Source organism: Geospiza fortis, unplaced genomic scaffold (genome assembly GCF_000277835.1).
Source record: "Geospiza fortis unplaced genomic scaffold, GeoFor_1.0 scaffold1, whole genome shotgun sequence".
In the NCBI taxonomy this organism is placed as follows: domain Eukaryota; kingdom Metazoa; phylum Chordata; class Aves; order Passeriformes; family Thraupidae; genus Geospiza; species Geospiza fortis.
The window spans coordinates 2742314-2762737 of record NW_005054320.1 but is presented as its reverse complement, the minus strand read 5'-3'; the positions used below and the strand labels follow the sequence as shown (position 1 = coordinate 2762737).

At 44.3% G+C, this 20424-nt stretch overlaps 1 protein-coding gene across 1 annotated transcript; it reads right to left on the bottom strand.

Annotated features, from left to right (window-relative positions):
- Nucleotides 1–7373: 7373 nt before the first annotated feature.
- Nucleotides 7374–20418, bottom strand: QTRT2 (queuine tRNA-ribosyltransferase accessory subunit 2). The gene is made up of 9 exons (XM_031056683.1): nucleotides 20338–20418; nucleotides 19316–19371; nucleotides 17981–18057; nucleotides 15125–15334; nucleotides 13997–14196; nucleotides 11325–11476; nucleotides 9732–9849; nucleotides 8459–8676; nucleotides 7374–8214 (listed from the first exon to the last, which is right to left on the bottom strand). Exons 2-9 carry the CDS (start codon nucleotides 19317–19319, stop codon nucleotides 8123–8125), a joined length of 1071 nt encoding a protein of 356 aa, XP_030912543.1. The 5' UTR covers nucleotides 19320–19371; nucleotides 20338–20418; the 3' UTR covers nucleotides 7374–8122.
- Nucleotides 20419–20424: the final 6 nt, after the last annotated feature.

The window sequence follows — 20424 nt, the reverse complement described above, 5'->3', positions numbered from 1 at the left end:
AATTTTCCACATTTTCCTCCTTGGTGTTTTGTTTTCCCTGGCTCCACAACTGGCTGGGAGAGGTGAGCTGTGACACTGTGCTCTGCCTTCTGGGGGGACTAATTTACATGCTGATATTCACATTAGAAGAGCCTTGGGATAATGCAGAAGCCTCCTTTCCTGCAGAGAGGAGAAGGGAGCTCGGAGGCAGCCCCAGGTGCTGTGGCAGCAGGGCTGGGCAGGAGTGCAGATGCAGCGCTGCAGGGTGAGCTCACCTCCACCCCGCGCCAGCAGGCAGCTGCAGTGGGGCACCTCAGGGCCCCCGTGCTGCAAGACATTTGTGAACGAGAGAGCAGCCGGGAAGCAGCTCCACCGTGGCTGAGGAGAGTTAAGACCCTTTGGAGATGAAGGAGAGCTGGCAACACTCACCGGGAAGATCAGCCCCACCCCCCGACAAGGCACAAGGCAGCCATCCAAGTGCTGCCTGTCTAGACACGTTTACAGCACGCCTGAGAAATGGACTGAAAAACACCATTTATCCCCTGCATCCACCATCTCCCAGCTCACAGAGCCATGGGCTGTGGCTCAGCTGCAGGAACCCACATATCCCACAGTTTGCTATTCCACTGTAACTGGGGCTCCCCATTTGTGACAGATGTGCCACATGTTGCATGTGTTAAACTTCAGGTCTAGGACCAAAAACACAGGTTACCCAAGTTACCAAAATCCCAAATGGTACCAGACACTGAACTGAAGCCATCCAGAGTTAAAACCAAAAGCTTTTATGTTGAGTTTTACACTGTAAAATACAAACAAAGAAACCATAAAACGCTCTACCTTGTCAGAGGCACAACAGGCACCAGACCATGCAAGAATCTTTAAGCAGAAGAGTGCAAAGGTCCATGGGGCAGAAGATAAAACAATCTTCCATGAGAAAAAAGCAGGTTCCTGGAAAGGCAAGGAATTTATGGAGGAGGTAGGTTTCACCTGCCATCAAAGACCAGTGCTCTGCAGGTGACCCTGCTCAGTGAGTTTTCTGCAGGTACCTTGCAGCAGCTGTTGGATATGTTGTTTTAACAGTCCCAGCTGCAGATATTAAAATCCACATTTGCCAGACTACAAGGACAAAGCAAAGCCTTGCAGAAAAATCTCACTTCTCCAGGCAACCCTCCTTAGGTCTCTTAGGGGCTCGGCTGGCCTGGCCAGATACGCAGCTGAGCTCAGCTGGACCCCACTGTGGGGCTAAGGACAGGGAGCTTCCCCCTTGGGAAGAGAAGGGAGTGCACCTGGAGTCTGCCTCTCTGAGGGGAATTGGAGTGGCAGGGGGTTCTCTGTTCCCAGCTGGGGCCAGCACAACCTGCTCAGGATGGCAGCTCCCCTGGAAGACAGAGCTTGGCTGCAGCTTATTGCTCTTGCTGATGTTTTCTGAAGAATGTCTAATCGATGCCAGCATTTCGAGGCAGGATCAACAGCCTGCAGGCTGCTGATATGGTGACACTCAGAAAACTACAAATAGGAATTGTGGACAACCCAGAGGACAGCAGTAGCAATCTGATTGGTTTCAGCTAAGTGTGTGATGATTTGGTCACAAAGTGACAGACCCTGGCTGTCAAATACACCTGCAAATACACCTGGCTCATCTAACAAGAAGAATGGGCTCATCAGTTCTTTCTCTGATCAATGCAAGTATCCCAAATCTGCATGAGCCTTTGAATGAGCCACTGAAGTGTGTTTTTCCTTATTTAATGATAAGAATGAATTCATATTGACATAACAATGTCATCTCCTGGCAGTATTTTGCCACCTTACCTTCTGCCTTATGAGCAAAGGAAGGCTCACAAGGCTGTAGGAATTTCAAGGTGTGAGGGATTCAAAACTGTATTTCTTCAAAGTCAGCATCAACTGCTAAGTACCTCTTGCTAAATGACATTGAATGGGATTTTGAAGATGCATCCCAAACCAATGCTGCCTTTCAATCTCAAAAGCCACTGATCCAGTTATTCTCTGTTACTCCCCAAAAAGTCAATCTTAAGACATAGCAGTGACCTTTCTTGTTATGCCTTCGTGGCATCACTCATGCCACCTTTCCTTGGTTCCTTACTGCCTCAAGTGTCAGATCAGGAGCCCACCAGCTCTGATGCCAACCACACCTTTCTTCAACAGGGATAGATTTTCTCTGAGGCCCAGCCCAGGAATTCTCCGGAGCTTCCTTTGTGATTCTGGGAGTAAATCTCTTCCTGCCAGACCCTGGTCTCATCCCTGAATGCCTCTGGAAATGTGAGGAAACCCCTGGGGCCAAAGAAGAAAATGAACATAATTAAAAATTAATTTCAGTATAATGATTTAAGCATCTCAGTGAGACAAGCATTAGGCTTGTTGTATCTTTGGTGATGTGGGGAAGACCTTTCTGGCTTCATGCCCTGGGGACTCCTGTCAGTTTTCATAAGTTTTACTGCAAAGCAGTGAGCATGGCAAATTGGACAGCCCAAATAAAGACCACTTTTCACTGGACAGAAGCACAAATACTGAGGGAATCACATTTCTTCCTGCCATCCCATGTCAGGGAAGAAGGGCTGTGGTGCAGGTGGACTGCTCACCTTGCTGTGCCTCAGGTGAGAGGCAGCAGCACTTCTGTCTCTCTGTGGGGGTGACATCAAGAGACGTGAGCAGATGGTTGATGCCTCAGGACTCCCTTGAATATTTGAGATAGCACTGGCTGTGGGCAACAGGGGAGCCAGGTACCAGAGTTGAGTCCAGCACTAAGTACCTCTGTCAGCCTCAGCTCTGGAGGCTACCAGCATTGTTCTGTGGCCTTTTGCCTTTTTGCAGCCATTGCTGACTTCCCTGAACCGCAACAGAGCACTTCTTCATCCTCAAGATGTGCACAAAACAAGGGATGGAAAAAGGCACATGCCAGTGGCTTCTGCAGCTTGATGTTGGCAGTGCTACCCACAGACATACTGCGCAGCTCCCACTCCTTTTTTTTGCTGGCCTTGCCAAATCCTAATCATCCTGTTTGCCTATGTTCCTTCCTCCCAGACGCTCCATCTCCTGTTCCCTTTCTTGAAGAGGCTGCATCCCTTTAAAGGCTTCGGCTTCCTGCCAGTCTGTTCTCTCATCCCAGTTCAGCTTTGTCTGAGGAAAGCATCTGGCTTTCCAAAGGGCTGGTTTCTTCAGCTGTTTTTCAGCACATAGTACCACTGAAGTTGACATTACTTTGTAGATGGTTCCATTCTGGCCCAGGAAGGGCAGTATAAAAAAACTCAAGACAGATTCGTAGACTCTGCTGACTTCCTGCAGGATGCTGGCTGCATCAATACCTCCCCTGATTGCCTCATCAAAAGGCAAACCAGATGTTCCCCTGTGGAAGGAGGGAGCAGTGAGCACAAAGCATTGCTACAAAGGCACCTTCGTGTCACGCATTGCAACACATCCACCAGCTCAGAAAGCTCAAGAGCACAAGGTGTCACACAGAGAGCACAGCAATGGGTCCAGGAACTCTGGCCAAAGGACCTTGGAACCTCCTTTCTTTGTGAAAGTTTGTGCTGGGCCATTGCATATAAGGGCCATTGTTTTCAGGTCTTTTCCTGATCAGCACCCTGCAAATCAATCAACTCTGCAGGTATAGGCAGTAAGATACACCTTGTCCTGCAGAGCCTCTGGCATGAACCACTGCCATTGCCTCTCCCAGTGCATTGGCCACTCCCTTGAGCCAGAAAATGCTTTACACAGTGTCACAGACATTTTTTTAATGAAAAATCTTCTCTTAAGATTTTCTTGCTAGAGCTGAGAAGTTCAGCAACAAGATGTAACAATAAGTTATCTTCTGCTGTAGAATGCAAAAAGTCTGTCTGGATTGGGGCAGCTTGCATGTTTATAGTTAATGGCCAATCCAGAAGTGAGATCTCTCGGGACAGTCCGAGAGCTAGTTTGTTATAATGCTTCACTTTTCTTAGCTTAGCTTAGCAGCTTCTGGAAACTCTTCTTTCTTTTTCTTTTTTAGTATAGTATAGTATATGTATATATCATAAAATAATAAATCAAGCCTTCTGTAATAGAGTCAAAGATCTCGTCTCTTCCTTTGCCCCAAAAACCCTTGTGACCACCGTCACAACACAGTAGCAGAAGCATAGGGAAGACAGAAGGCTGGTTAGTCCTGAGCTGCCTGGCAGATGCAAATGCTTTTATTTATAATTCCTTTACCTTTGGTCCTCACTTAACAGATTCCTAGATTTTCAGGCTTTAGAAGCTTGAAATAATCCTGGTTAACCACACAACCCCTTCTCATCCAAAACTGCTTCCCAAAGAGCTCTGCAAGATGTTCAGACACACAAATAGCTGAGAACAGAGCAGGCTTTCTCCAAAGATTTTGTAATGGTGGGCAGTAAGCAAGGCCAGGAGCTGGAGGAGCTGTGTCAGCATGACAGAGCATCCCACCGTGTTGCACCTTCGCGTGACCAATGTAATTGAAACACAGACAACAGATGTAGACTGAACCAGGCAGTTCAGAATCACCTCATTGTGAGGCAGGAAAGGTGCTGCTTTTCCAAGTCAATATGTTCCCAGAGAGGAGACTGTACTGTGACAGACACCATTCACATTGGCAACACCAACAGGGAAGCAAGAACCTTTTGCTGCACTATTTTTGTGCCAGCACCAACTTTACCAGTCTAGATCCAACTTCTTGAAGGGATTTAAATTCATTCTCTTTTTGTTTGAAAAGTCCTGTCATGCCTACAGAATGTGCATAAAGAATGGTAACGTGCTTGAACATCTTTAATAGTCCAAAGGAGTGCTGCATTACCAGAAAGAGATGAGGTCCCTAGTGAATTATGTAGATCACTCCAGTGTACTACAAATAAAACCATTAAACTGGCCTGCACCATCATCTGTTTCATGCATGCCTTCCACATCACAGAGGAAACAGCTCTGAAATTACTGAGAGAATGGTTTAAGCATTTTATTGGAGCCCTTTGTCTGCCACCTCAGGTTGTGAATCAAAAACCAACAGGGTTTGGGATGAAGAAAAAATAAAGCTACTCAATGCTTAAAAGCACCTCTGAAACACACCTGGAACTAAATTTTCTATACATAAAAATCCCATGATCTGAAAACCCGCCGGACCTCATAGATGTAGAAATAAATTGAACACCCTGCTGGAACATTTCCAGTCTTGGGCAGCTCCTGTGATCCTGCAGAGCCACAGAGGAGCAGACCTAGAAACTGCCAGAGAAGGCTGGATATACACTGTGTGTGTCTTGGACACTGTCCTAGTGATTTACAGGATGGGATGGATAAACAGTGGCGGGGGGGAGGGGGAGTGGAATTAGAACCCTGAAGGAAAGAAGACTGTTTTGTAATAAGACAATTTTTTTCCCCTTAATACACTTCAAAGCATACCTTTGAAACTGCTAAAGAGTCTGCAACATTAAAATAGCTCTGGAAGAAGGAAGTTACTGAGCAGAATACTGATGAAGTGGTCAGAAAGACACAGGCCTTAACATGAGGCCCTGACAGTTATTCTCATCAGTGTGAAAGGTTTTTCTTTATTAAGGGGAAGATTACACTAAAGGTTGCTAAGGAAAAGATATTCAAGGGTCTAATGTTTTTATAACACACCATCTCTTTTGTATTCTGCTCTGTTCTTTTATATTCTGCCCTTTGGGGATGGATGGCAGTCAAGGATGTTTTTGCAGTCTTCTGTGCTTAGTGAAGTTAATTTAGCACAGACATTTTTCCACTCCTTATTAATTTCAATTTTCACTTCTCCATGGAAAGTTTAGCTTTCTTCATGCAGTTTTCATCCCCATATTAGGGCAAGAATTCTGTTTTTGAAAGAAATTAAGATCTCTGCCTGGAAATAAATTTTAAAACTTTCTAAGTTAGCATGAAAAATGTTGCTGATTTTTTACGGCGTGAACTAAAAGATATGTTGAGAAGTTGTATAAATACAACACATTAAGATGGTTTCAGGGTTAGTGGTGTTTGTTAGATACTGAATGATGTAGCTGGTCAAATTCTGCCCAGCATGAAACGGTTTACTTTGTGCAGCCGTGGTACACAGGTGCACACATATAAAAGCTGACCAGAGAACTGTAACAGGAAAGCCTAATGGGTAGGACTGGGAAAAAACCATAACACAGCAGTATGGAAGGACTGGAAAGCCAGGAGACAAGGGTTATTGAGAATAGCATGTTACTGGCACATAGCTTAGCAGGCCTCAGTACAGCTATGTTTATCTCCTGAGGACATCCGGGCTGGGAGATAAAGACAAATTATTAAATACAAATGATTCACAGAGGTGGGGCAGGACAGGGAGACTGAGTGATCACAAGTAGCCCCCAAAAGGTATAAACAGCAATTCCAAAAGTAGCAGTAAGGTTACCAACCTAAGAAGTATGCAGGAAATGTGAGGAGGACACAACCACCTGCACCCCTTGTCCTCTGTGTCATCGCAGAGCATCCATGACTGACCTGTTGGACACAACCATCCTGCTGCCCAAGTGCTGGGCTGACTCAGGCATTTCAGTGATTCAATATGTGGATACAGGAATGTCAGTGAATAAGAAGTTTCAAAACCTATCCCTTCCCAAAAGATTCTCCACAGGCACTTGCAATGTTGTAGAAACAGGCACTGCAGAAACAAGCATTGCAAGGTCCCATGCACTACCACTGCATTCCTCTTGAAAGAAACAAACAACATAAACCATTTTTACTTCATTAGAATTCTTGTCCTTTAAGTACCTCACACTGTATACCCAGGACACCATCTCCAAGTTTCCCAGTGCTGTATCAATTTTAACAACCACAAAGTACTACTTGGAGTGAGGATGATAATTCTGTATTTTATGTCATTTCTGTGGCTGAATCATTCTCTGTAATCTGTCTGAAGACAACAGCAGAGCAGCATTTGCACCATTTCTTTAGGATCCTGTGGAACAGAAGTGTAGTTAGTGCAACAGAGTAAGGCTGGAATTGTATAAAGGACTATGACAACCTTGTGTAGTTGCCCAGAGGGACAGAGAAACTAAAAACCCCTTATACTCTATGGTAAAGTCATTCTGATGGGAGGTATTAAAATCTTAAAGTATTGCAGAAATTGTGAAGAGCAAACTACAGATTAATCCTTAATGGCTTTAAGGCCATGAAGTGTATTTTTTCAAGCTTAATTAAGGCAGTAGAGTCCTTATGGGCAGAAGGACAGGCAGCTCTCTTCAACACTTCCAAGTCTATTATGACATTCTTTTGAAGCAATTACTTGGAAACCTGTTCCATGACAGGATACTCCAAGATAATGTCCTCCATCAGGCTGCTAGGTCAAGTTTTCAGGAGATACCTTCTTGAGTTCAAGCTCTTTGGTACATCACCTCTGTCACACATTAAGGAGCCAGTGAAACAAATAATAAATGTGTTTTATTGTTGCTTTGAAATATAAAACTATTAAATACATGATTCCACAGTAAGAGGCAGTAAAAAACCGCAACTGAGTAAGAGGAATGTAACAGAACTAAGTCATACTCTAAAACAAGGACCCACCAGAATGTTTTCTAAAAGTCCTTTCCTATGACACTTCCCTTCCACAGTTCCATCTCACAGTGACATTTGTGTAGCCTGCTCTGTGACCAGTGCTAGGGTGGCTGGAAAGAATGATACAGACATTGTCACCCACGTGCTAACACAGGAGTGAAATCTGAAAAAAGTGCACAGAGTTAAAAAAAAAAGCCCTACAGCAGGACATGGATTAAACACTTTCTTTTCTCTCTGGCTCTAATGTCACTGAATGGGACCCCTGAGGCAGGGGTGTTCAAGGCCAGGCCGAGGTGGCAGACTTCTTCCAAGCCCAGAGAACATTCTGCACTGCAGGTGGCCTGAGAGAGGACTACACACACAGTCCCTTGTGCCACTGGACACAGCAGCACTTCCAGTCAGCTCTTTCCAAGGACACAGATGCTGGCAACGTATGTTAAGACTGAAGTGGGATTTCTTGCTAAGGGGATACATGATGAGAGACTAGGACACCACTAGGTTTTTCTAGAAAAATAATTACTGTGGGGTATGGAACAAGAGTCCCAAGCAGCTGCTGAGTCTCCAGGCAGCTGGATTAATTTTAAGTATATGCCCTGCTTTATCCTCTATCACAAGTTCAATTACTCTGTCCTTGCACATGGGAAACCAGCAGTGAGTATCTGAAAACAAACCCATCCACACTGGTCCTACTGGTGAACTGTCCAGGCCCTTCCAGCCACCAAGAATGCACCAAGCCAATTAACCAAAAGATACGTTTGAACAAGATCACCCTTCCCCACCAGGAAGTGAGATCTCCTTCAAACGTCTCCTTCAGGCCCCTCCAGGAAGGAAAAAAGGCATTTTAAAGGCATTTCACTACTGCCAGGCCCAGGTGATACAGTCCCACTGGGTGAGGATGCAGCCTGCAGCCTCCTCTGTCCCCTCTGAGCTCACTGTCTCTGCAGGGCCTGCCTGAAGATAAGCTCCTTGAGCTGGTCCAGCTTACTGTCCCTCAAGGCATCCCGAACGGCACTGAAGAAGCCAAAGTAGTGCTGGAAGTTGTGCATCATGAGCAGGACGCCGGCCAGCAGCTCGTTGGTCACCAGGAGGTGATGGACATAGGCGCGGGTGTGCCTCTGGCAGCAGTAACAGCTGCATCCTTCCAGCAAAGGACCAAAATCATCGTGGTACCTAAGGAAGAAGCAATGGTGGGTAACATCAGAGCTAAGAAGAGCCATCCAAGCAATAAAAAGTTCCCCTGTAACCACCTGGCCTTTTGCAGGGACCTAAGCCTTAAAGTCCTGAGGTCCTTAATCCAGATTTGCTGACAACTCACACCAGCACCACTGGCACAAAGGACATCAGGTATCAGAGGTGGTTTGGGTTGGAAGGGACCTTAAAGATCATGTAACTCCCACACCCTGCCATGGTGTGGGACCATGGCTGCTGAAAGCCCCAGGCCTCCTCATGCCAGAACTCACCTCAGAGCCCAAAGGCCATACATTTAAATCAGAATAACTCTGACTACATCACAGCTAACAGCAGAGAGGCCCCATCTGTGCCTTCCCTAGTAGAAAAGCTGCAGTGCAAGACAGCTATCACACAGTTTATGAAGGAGAAAGCCACCAAACCCAGGGATTTACTAATCCCACTATTCACAGAACAGTATTCCACTCTACTGTGAGGTGCACCATTTCACAGGGAGAGCAAAGCAACACAACTGTCTACTCAGACAGCATGGAAGTAGCTGTGTCAAAGAGAAGGAAGGACAAATGGTAACAATGGCCCAAGTTTTTGTGAAGTATCCATAAATGGCACAACTGTTCTGCAGCTGCCCAAACTTGAGTCAGAGAGTAGAGGGTCTCCATAGTTTAAATAACATCTAGTATCTCAAGACAACCCAAGTTAGATGTGGAAGAACAAAGTGATTCACAGACCACCTTTGTGAACCTATGGTCTTTCAGCTGAGACGTAATTATGACCACATTTGCTGAATAAATGATCAGAAAACCCCTGGCTCTAGGTCATGCAAAAGACAGAGCTTTCAGAGCTAGGCTGTTGCCTGATAACAAGCCAGAATGCTTGTCCAACACTATCTGCTCAGTGTCCAGAAGTACTCTCTTCAACAGCTTCATGTTTTCTGAAGTCTCTCATCCAGCTGCTGACCAGTTGCAAATAAATATACAGGACTAAAGCATCATATTTAGTCACACAGCTGCAGGTACCCTCCTCACAAACTCACATACTTTTTATCCTTCAGAGATATCTCAAATGGTGTCATTTCTGGGTCAGCTTTGGATACTTCCTCCTGGTCTTCTTGAGTACCATTCTTTTCCGGGTCCTGGATCCCATTTTGTGTTAAAACTGATTAAATTAAAAAAACAACAGCCTTAGAACAGAAAGCAAGAGGAGCAAGGGTAGCAACCTTACAGAAGATATTTCTGCTACCTTCTTGCCAGCTGAAAACTCCTGCCATAAGTTTCCACCTCTTTTTTCTAGAAAGCAGATATTTTACTTTAATTGCTGTAGGTTAGTTAACACAAATACACTTTTAGATGATCAAAACAGCAAGAGACAAGTGAAAACTAATCAACTAGAACAAATCAAAAGTTAGAGCTGAAACAAGAGTATAACTTTTTGCTGCTCTACTGAGCTAAATTCTTTATAAAATGTCAAAAGTATTTTGTCTGAACTGCATGCTGAATAGAATGCAATCACCTGAACAAATGGATTTTATTGAGATTTTGTTAGAGTAGACAGGCAACTAATCTGCATTCCGTCATTCTACTTTCCATGCTGTGATAATTCAGGGATTTAGATGCCTCTTGTTTTTTTTAAAAAAAACCCTGGAATCAAAAGAGGCTGGTAGCACTAATTCAGAAGAGGTGGGTCAACATCTGCCTTTTCAGCATCTATCTGAAAAATAAAGAACCATCCCATGATTTTATAGGTTTGCATTTTTGATTTTGTTCTTAAGGAGAAGGAGATTATCTTGAAATACCAATATTACTGTTTGCATAATCCATGCCTACCGTGATTAAAACAGACATGGGACAAAACCACTGCCATTACCCAGAGCCTCATAATTTAAGAATAAAGTAAGACAAGATAAAGAACAACAAACAAAGAAAAGGGTTAAAAAAAAGCAGCCATCACGAAGAAACAAGATGTTCTGCTCTATTCAGCTGGCTCTGAATTATCCAGGCATGAAAAGCCACTAGGTTCTACACAAGAGAAAAAATGTGAAATGTTTCCCTGTATTAAAAACATTTAATAGGCCAAAACAAAATGGCTGCTTGAAACACATTTGATAGGTGCTTTAATGGGTAATACACATTCCCATCTCACAGCATGATGAACAGAGCATTTTGGTTTTGATATAAACCTATGAATGCAAGGACAGAGAGGAAAACTGCCCAAATAAATGGGAAACTTCTGACAGCTAGAAAAAAGAACTTCAAAAATATATTACTACAACAGACACATAATAATTTAATCCTAGAGATTGCTTAATAGGTCCAGCCTTTATTGCTAACAGTAACAGAAAATTTGCCAACGGTGTCAAACTAAAACCCCTCTATTCAGGAGGTGTTTAAGAAATATTTAATCATCATATTTTGGCTAATGAGACATTTAGAATCCTCAAGTTTTACTCAACAGATATCACACCAAAGCACCCTGACTTCAAAAGCAACATGTGGTAGTGGAATTCCACGTTTTCCAGTGGTCACTGCACTTATTTCAGGAACAAAGCCCTCAAATACAGATTCCTCCCAGGTATGAATTATGCTTACCACAATACAAAATGCAAAAACTACAACAACCATCAAGAAGCCTACCTGTTGCTTCAGGATCTGGATGGCAGTCGTAACTGAAAACCAAGGCACAGCCTCGCTCCGTCACTTGGAAGGGAAAGAAGCTCTCAAAAATGTCCACTCCCCTTTCAATGCACTCCAACACCTCATCTGGTTTGCCTACACCATGAATGATTCTGTAGAAGACACACAGGAAGACAAATCTACAATATTCTGAGTAGAAGCAAGCAGGTAGCTGAAGGAAAAGACCTGCAGGTCATGTGCAGCACATGCAGCCTATCTCTGCAACTGCTAACAGCCATCACTCAGAATTCCGTGTGCTTCTGCTTCCCCACCTCCCACGCACCCAGTGCATAACAGGCTTTTCATTATTTGCCCTTTGGAAGACAGGCAAAAATCCCTCATTTACCGTGGAAAAACCCCATTGTGTTCATTGTGTTTGAAGTGATTTGTATGTGATTTGTTTCACATACACATAAATACCATTAGATTCATAACATCTGTGCCATAGAACAGATATTTTCCTTAATCATGTTTGTGACCCAATGAGCTACCAATGCCCAGACACATGGACCCTTTTGCTTGTTAGCTGTTTCAAAAAGAGTCTCAGCAGAGACAGCAGTAGATGGCTGGTCAAAGATACAAGTCCTTCAGGTGACAGACACATCCTATAGCACTAGGAAAACTGCCAAGGGGAGAACATACTAATGAAAAACATTGTTAGAAAGAGAAAACATCCTTGCTTTAGTCTTCCCTTCTCCTTACACTCTAACTGCTCAAATGATTTACCCAAGAACGTGGGCTGTAACATCTCCTGAGACATGGCATTAAGAGCCAGGCTCTTCCTGGATTGCCATCAGTGGTAATAGAGATCCTGCTGGCAGCCAAATTTAGTTGGCAGTTTCACCGAGGGTGGGTGAAGTGTAAGAGAGTAGAGCAGTGCCTGCTCTCCTGCAGGTGCATAGGCTGAAAGCAGCAGAAGTTAATGTAGGGCAATGAGCTAAACAGATAATTAGGAAAATACACAGGGGCTGATAAATGAAGTCACAAGGTGCCATTTTTAGTCACTTTTCTAAGTACTCCAATTAAATTGATGAGCACAGAATAAGGAGAGGAGAAGTTTATAGCATGAGTGTTTTATGTTTCAGGTTCCCATGACAGGGAGAAAATGAAGTGCAAAAGTCAAAAACAGTAGCTCTGCATATATGATTAAAGCCTTGCTGAAACTCATCTCTGCACAGGTAAGGACAAACATTTGTTCTTGCAAGGGTTCCTATGCTATTGGAAAGAAAAACAAATTTTATCAAGTAACTTCAGCCCCTTTACGTACATGAAAGGATTTTTTATAAAGAGTACACCCATAAGATCATTTTACAATCACACAAAAAGCAGCCACTTCTTGAGTGAAGCACAAAAACTGCTTGCCTTCTAGAGAATTTCATGCTGGGGTAGAACAGAGATGAAGAACAACCTCTCCAGCCAGAATGGCAAGGGTGATTCAGGAGCAATGACTGCCTGAAAATCACGTGAGGTACTTCCAAGACCCCCTGGGGCTAACCAGCTCTCTTCCTATCAAGAGAACAGAAACACTTGTCTTAACAAGACCAGCAAACTATCTGATAGATGAGGCAGATGCACGGGTAGACACTGAGGTTAGCTGAGCAGATTGGACTCTAATGCTCCCAGGGGATCTTTTAAGTAGCTCAACCAGACAGGACAGCAACAACACCACAAGCCTCCTAATTGTCAGGAAAATTCAAACCCCAGGCACCCCTGAGCAAGAACAAGCTACAGCACCAGACACAGTGCTCCTGCATTTAATTTCCTTTTGAACACCATTAGGTCAGAGCAATGCTCTGCTAGCAGAGGGAAGCAGGAACACAATGGGGCCTCAATCATTCTCTTCAGGAAATGATGAAAAAAGCAACCATATTATTTCTGTATCAGTTGCTCTGGTAAGAACAATCCAGCGAGCTCAAACCAATAAAGAAACCCCTACACTTCTGAACCACTAGCAAATATTAGCACATGTTTTCAAGAAGTCTTTAGTTACTGTAAGTCAGTTATAAGCATTAAGAAAGCTGCCACTCCTTGTCCAGTCCTTGGCACGGGTCTGATGGGCACAGCTAACAACTGAGACATGCAATAAGCCCCACACTGTCCAAGAAGAGACTGCCACTGTTCTGGGCCAGCCTGTAACACCCTGAGTAGTGCACAGGCTCAGTGCCTCAGGTACTAGGACACAGCTGCCTACCAAGATCGTGTAGCAAGCACTGGCTGGTTCAGCCAGCACCCCTCTTTGCCATCTGCCAGTTCAGGCCAGAAAGAACTGGAAACATGACACTTTTACTAAGAAGAAGTCCCTGCAAAATACCTTGATAATAATATTATTGTTCGAGATGAACTTCAAGTAAGCCATGGCCTCCAAAAGCAAGTAACCCTGATATATCCTGTAACTCTTCCTAAAAACTTTTCCTGAAACCCACAGTATGAGCAAAGCCTGGTGCCAGTTGCAGCTAAAAACTGAAACAAGTGTTGAAGACTGCTGCCTGACAATGCTAAAATTTATGCAGCCTGGCACACACAGAGCTGTGCAATACAGTGATTATTTCCTACAGAGAAACTGCACAGCAGCCTGTAGATGCTCCTCATAATAGAACAGATGGATTTCTTGGGATGTTGCCCACACAACTTACCTTGGTTTATCCTCTGGCAGCTCTGCTGTGACAGAAGCTATCAGTTTCAACTTGGTCTCCTTGGCCATGGCACTTCCCTGGAAGCCATCTAGCAGAAAGCCACCCACAGGACGCTTGGCAGTCTCCCTGGCTGATCTGAGCCTCTCTTCCAAGATATCTCCACCTTCAATTGCCCCAAACATTACACTTCCTTGTAGTTCCTGTCCCAGGAGAAAGCTACAAGTGTTAGAGCATGCTCTGCCAAAGACATGAAAGACATCTCACAGCCCAGACTTCAGATGCCTGCTACTTAAGCTCCACATTCCCAGGAACTTGCCAGAGCCATGGGGTTTCATCTCACACAAGACCATTCCCCACACAACACTGTGAAGTGCATGTGTCAGAAATGAGACTAATAGAGACAAGATTCTGCTCCTTGCCTTGACACTAACCCACTGAGAATTCTGATGCCACTCTTCCCACCTCCCTACAGAAGGCCACACCCCATCTTTGTACATGGCTTTTTATGGATGGGGGTCTCAGCAATGGATGTGTCAGTGCAAAATAAAAAGCAAGTGCCATTATCCTGGCTCTCAGACACCAGATGTCACAGGGAATTTCCTTCCAGGAGATCCAAACACTAACTCCTGTCACCTGTTTTCCCATGTAGGGCAGACTCAGATAGTATGTCTCCTTTCACTAAGAGGGAGGGAAGTTTCAAAGCTGCTGTAAGAAATAAAGAATAGCACTTATTAATCCTCCCTCACTTGGAACCAAGGGGACTCAGAGCAAAAAGATGGGTTTTCTTAATCTGAATAAGAAGACCCCACTTTGCCAATGCATCTAATAATACGGTAAGTGAAAGAAATGCATCACAACCCAAAAGCAGAAAGAAAAATCCTAAAATGTAGTTCTCCTCAACAAGTAGAGATGAGGGGTGATCCTGGGGCAGAAGACATTTTACTAAAGGAAGGAAGGAAGGAAAACTCACTGTGCTACTGGTTATACCCACTCTGGACTGTAAGCTGGGCATTCTCTGATATACATGTGACCCAACTTCCTACTACAGTTTCCTGGGGCTGGTCCAGGATGCAGCACAGACCAAGAAGCACTTGCAGTGATACTGCCTCAGTATCTTGAGGAGCTTACCGGTGATTTTTCTTGCAGCTGAAGGCAAATATCCAAGAAGGAAAGTGACCTATCCACAGACTTCTCGGCTCTTTTTCTGCCAGCTTCCCCAGAAATGGTGTCTCCATCAGAGATGCACTGGAACCAGTCTGGCTGGATGGCCCGCTGGATGTCCATGAACTTGGAAGCTGTCATCTCCATGCGCCCTGAGCTGCCCCACAGGGACACTGTCTGTACAGGAAGAACAGGGATCAACAGCAGTTGCAAAGGAGATCTTAAGGGTGAGAGAAGGAATTGGTCTGGTGAAACACCAGCTACTGGAATGATAGCTCATTAGGTAAGTTCCCCTGGAGCATGGCTCAGATAATCAGCTGCACTTGGCACAATGAATGAAATGAGATAAATGATTGAACTGGAATTTCTACGATACTCTGGTGAAATCATCCCACTCAACACTGACTTCTCCATATTTAAAAATCCAAGATGAGCAGCTGGCCTCTCATCACACAAATTAGTGGCAGAACTGGGGAAAAAAAAAAAGCTTGAATTACCACTGAACTTGTTGTCAAGTAAGCAAAAGCTTATAAAAAGCAGCAAAGGCTGCAATGGCAAACGCAACTTACTAGTTTTCTGTACAAAATGCAAACCCAAGAAACTACTTCCTCTTCTGAGCACTTAACTCACAGAACATACGTGAATGTATCATTTATGGTTTACCATGCAGTCTGGGAAGAATACAAAAGCTTGTTAAGCACTCAGTCTTAGAACCCCATGTTATTTTAGGTCCCAAATCCAGCAACTCTAGAAGGCACTGAAATAGCCAGACCAAGTCAATGTAAGCAATGGCTCATTAGGATTTCACACATGATCTTCCCCGTCTCTTCACATGCTTCCCATTGTGCCAGCACACATGGGACCCCATCTTCCATTGCTACTCTGTGATACCTTCAAAAGAATTTACAGCAAGACAAAAGCACGTGGACATGGAGGTTACCTGACCTGAACACCTAGCAGATGTCACCATTCAATTTACTAAACATTCAAATTCATAAAATGTTCATATTTTAGCCTATTTTGCAGAATCTGTAATTAATCTGTGAGTGCAGCTTGGCCATTGCTTTGGTTGTATTATTGTCAGGCTTATGAAACTGCTGCTCCAAAACTTTAAGGGGGTATTCAAGTAGGTTAAATAAAGGGCTTGAGCCCTTCAGAAGTCAGCCCTTTTCATCTGCAATTCTGTTCATGCCTTTTCAAATGAGAAGGAGTTTTCAGCCATCAGGAACAGCATATAGCTTGGAGTGTTATGGGCACTTTTTGGGGCCTGAGGGTATAAACACATTCTCCTAGCCTGTGCCAGACAGACAGATTAAGCAGTGCAGTTCTCATGTATACTAATTTGCAAATTGAATTTCATCAGCAGATGCAAAAAATATGAGCAGAAGCCCTTTTTTTTTTTTTTTTTGGTCTGGTCCCCACCAAGACCCAAAAGGACTTCACAAGTATACCACGTGCCTGTTGTCCATCTATCCATCCTGATTATTTCTGGCCTTATCAGCCAATTTCACCAAATTTGAATAAAACCAGAAGTCTCCAAAGCAATAAATTTTTTTGCAAATTTCCAACTAAAAAAAAGAGCAACTCCAAAAGGAGTTCCAGAATTTGCATCTACAGAATAACTGAAACACAGCAGCTGTAATGTTTTTCTGCAGCAGCATGATGTTCAGACAGTACCTGCTGACTCTTACTATGAGAGCATCAAGGAACAGCTGGTGAAGGCAGGCAGAGGAAAGTCAGAGCTGTCTGAGCCAAAGGGCAGAGTGTAATCACATCTAGTTACCTTCATTCTGTTCTCAAGAGGAAAAAAGCTGCTTTAATAAATAAAATAGCCATGCAGCTTAGAGAGCTGAGCATTATCCTGTGATTATTTAAATCCAGCCAGTGCTAGGCTTTCTAGCACAGAACTTTCTGTCTCATTGCTTTCAAAAGGCTTTCATAAGTATTTGTCAGCACAGATCCAGCTGCAGGAGGCCTTAGAACAAGGTGACAGATATCTTCACCAGCTTATTTAAAAAACCCTAAAAAACTCTGAGTCAAACTCCCAACACCCAGGTTTAGATTGCTGCTCTCACCTCAAAGCTGCACAACAGTGGGACAAGCTTCAAGTAATTCCTTCCCTGCAGGGGGACAGGGCTCAGCCTGGATCCCAGCAGCAAGGAATATACACTGACAGCTGTCTGGCAGGAGTTATCCTCCATCACTCAGTGACCTTCCACCAAGTGTGGCCAAACCCAAACAGCCTTTGGGACTGATGTATGTGAGTAGGTGCCAGGAGCTCCAGCATGAAGCTGTGTCAGGCTGCAGGCAGTGTCTGGATTTCACAGCAGCGTGTGTGCCTGTGGGGTGGAACAGGCAAATGTCTGCAACTATGCACTCCTGGATTGCTGAGCCACCCTCCTGCAAAATGTCCTTCCCCTTTGTGGGCCTGTAGCAGGTGTATGTAAATAAACACACAGGGGGTCAGATTTACTGCTTATCAGTGGCATAAGCACAAGCTTGTACAGCAAACATGCCAAAACAGAGGTATTTTCTTTTACTGCCATTTAAACCACAACACCATGGTAGTCCAGAGTTCTCCTTTCTACCTGAATTGCCATTTAACTGCTCAGGAACCATTCAGGGAACATGCTGCCAAGTAAGAACATGTACAGCTTCATTTAGTTGGAGGTATGAGCATGTAAATGACAGTCCTCTTTGTGCAAAGATTTATTTTGCTAATCTTACGGCTATCTGAGCACACCCACAAAGTTGAAGGGAGGATTGGCAGATTTCTTTTGGGAACTTTAGGAGGACCCTTTCAAGTCTTTACAGCTACTGTACCTTGTTAGTGTTGTAGCCAGAGGGGCAGGGAGTGACTGGGTCATGAAGGGAGCAGTAGATCACAGCATCTGGCATACCTGAAAACAGAGAGACCGATCCAGAGCAGAGTTTCATGAACCAAAGCAAAGCTAAGAAAAAGATGTGGTTTGCAGACCTGCAAAAGGGAACAGGGTATTGTCCTCCACACAAATACATCCATTCTAACTAAGAAAATATTGTTCATCTATCTCTCAGCACCAAAGAAGACAGATTTCTTCCCCAGCTTTACTGACTGCCTGGAGAAAAGTGCAGCAGCAGCACAAACCACGAAACAACACTCTTTGGTTCTGCAGCCTGCATAGCTGCTTTGAGATTTATTTATGTTACTTCTTGATTAATACTCCACCTATTAAAATTTTCCAGATCCAACAGCTGACTCACTTGGCCACTCAACTGATAACTGCTGGAGACACCTGACACTTGACACAATCCAAACTAGCAACAATCCCAAGCCTAGAACTTTTAAGGAAGGACAAAGTAGAATCATAGAATGGTTTGGCTTGGAAGGGACCTGAGAGATCATTCCTCATGGGCAGGGACACCTTCCACTAGACCATGCTGCTCAAAGCCCTGTCCAACCTGGCCTTGAACACTTCCAGGGATGGGACATTCACAACTTCTTTGAGCAACTTGTTTGAGTGGCTCACCACCCTCACAAGAATGAGAACAGGAGAGTTAGAGAACGTTTCAACTACACAAATGAGAAATTTATTGTATCTGCTGAACTAGAAGTTTCAAATGTCAGACAGCTAGACAGTATGCCTCCATGACATACAGCCTCCTCCTCAGAGACAGTCACTGAAACTGCTAAAGCCTCCAGGAAGTTCCGGACAAAGACATTTTTCAATTTTTCTTGAAGAAGTAAACTGCTCCAAACAGGTATGGTTTATTGAAATTTGGGTGCAAACTTCCTTTGGAAAGCCAAGCCATAATTTTTTTTTATACATAATGAAATGTATGTCCCAAAATCTTATGTGCTTTTTAAAAAACTAAAACAAACAAAACAAGCTTAGGTAACTCTTTTTTTTTTCTTGTAAAATGTGCTAGATTCCATACACAAAGAACTGTCTGTAATTTGTAGAAATTACAGACACATCATCACTCTGTTGCCTGATTGAAGGATTTTTGGCCACACTAGAGACAACATACAATTTCAAGTCTTCCCTAGTGCCACTTTGAGAAAATCCCTAAATGTGCAAAGCCTACATCTTTCTGCCTACTCTGCTACCTGAACATGCTCTAGTGGGATCCACCTGCATCATCTCTCAGATATACAAGCAAATACTTGTACCTTACCCATAAATTTTGCAGCTCCTTCTTTATACTCTTCTAGGACATCATGAATTTCTGCCCTGTAATCGATATAGGAACACATTAACTAAGCAGACAACCATCTAGAGAGATTGGTGGTTTCATAACTAAGGTTTTTTTTCCCATATTTATGCATTGTCTGACACTGAGCTGGTATTTGCCATCCAGCTGTCAGGAAGTGAAGCAGGGACAGATGGAATGAAATGCCAGAGTCACAGAGCTCTAGAATCACAGCTCACAACCTGGGGCACTCATAATTCTGTGGCAAAAAAAAAGTAAAGCTTTCACCTGCACTGACCAGGGACCACTGACTTGATGTAGAGCATGAAGTTATACTGTGACTTTTTGGGGAGCATCACTAATGTGTTCACATCATTCAACAGCTGCACAAACTTACCATGTTATCTTTCCTTTTGGCTGCAACTTAACTAGTTTTGAGAGTTACTTGCTGCTCCAGTTTTACATTAAATGTCTTCAGGTATGGGGTACCTACCACCTCTCTGGGCAACCTGGTCCAGTGTTTCACCACCCTCATTACAAGGGATACCCTCTTACAGTTTAAACCCATTACTACCAATCCTACCACAACAGGCTCCGTTAAAAATCTGTTCCCATCTGTCCTATAATCCCCCCTTTAGGTATCAGAAGCCTCCAGGTCTCCCTGGAGCCTTCTCTTCTCCAGGCTGAACACCCCCAAATCTCTCTGCCTGTTGTTACAGGAATGATGCTCCAGCCCTCTGAGCATCTTTGTGGTGCTCCGAAGGACCTGGTCCAACAGGCCCACATCCTTCTCATGGTCCGGGCTCCAGAGCCGGATGCAGCACTCTCGGTGGCGTGTCAGTAAAGCAGAGGGGCAGAATCACCTCCCTCGCCCTGCTGCCCACCTCAGGACAATGACTGTGAAGTCACCACCATGGGTTTGGCCTAAAAACCACGCAGCCCTCCAGCTCCCTTCCCCTCACCTTTGCTACCCCTCCCTGGGATGGGCAAGCGGGCCCAGTACTCACAGGGCGGGCAGGGCGATGTGCGCCACGCCGGGCACGCCGCGCACCTCCCGCAGCGTGTCGTGGCTCAGGTGAGGCGCCGCGCCCGTC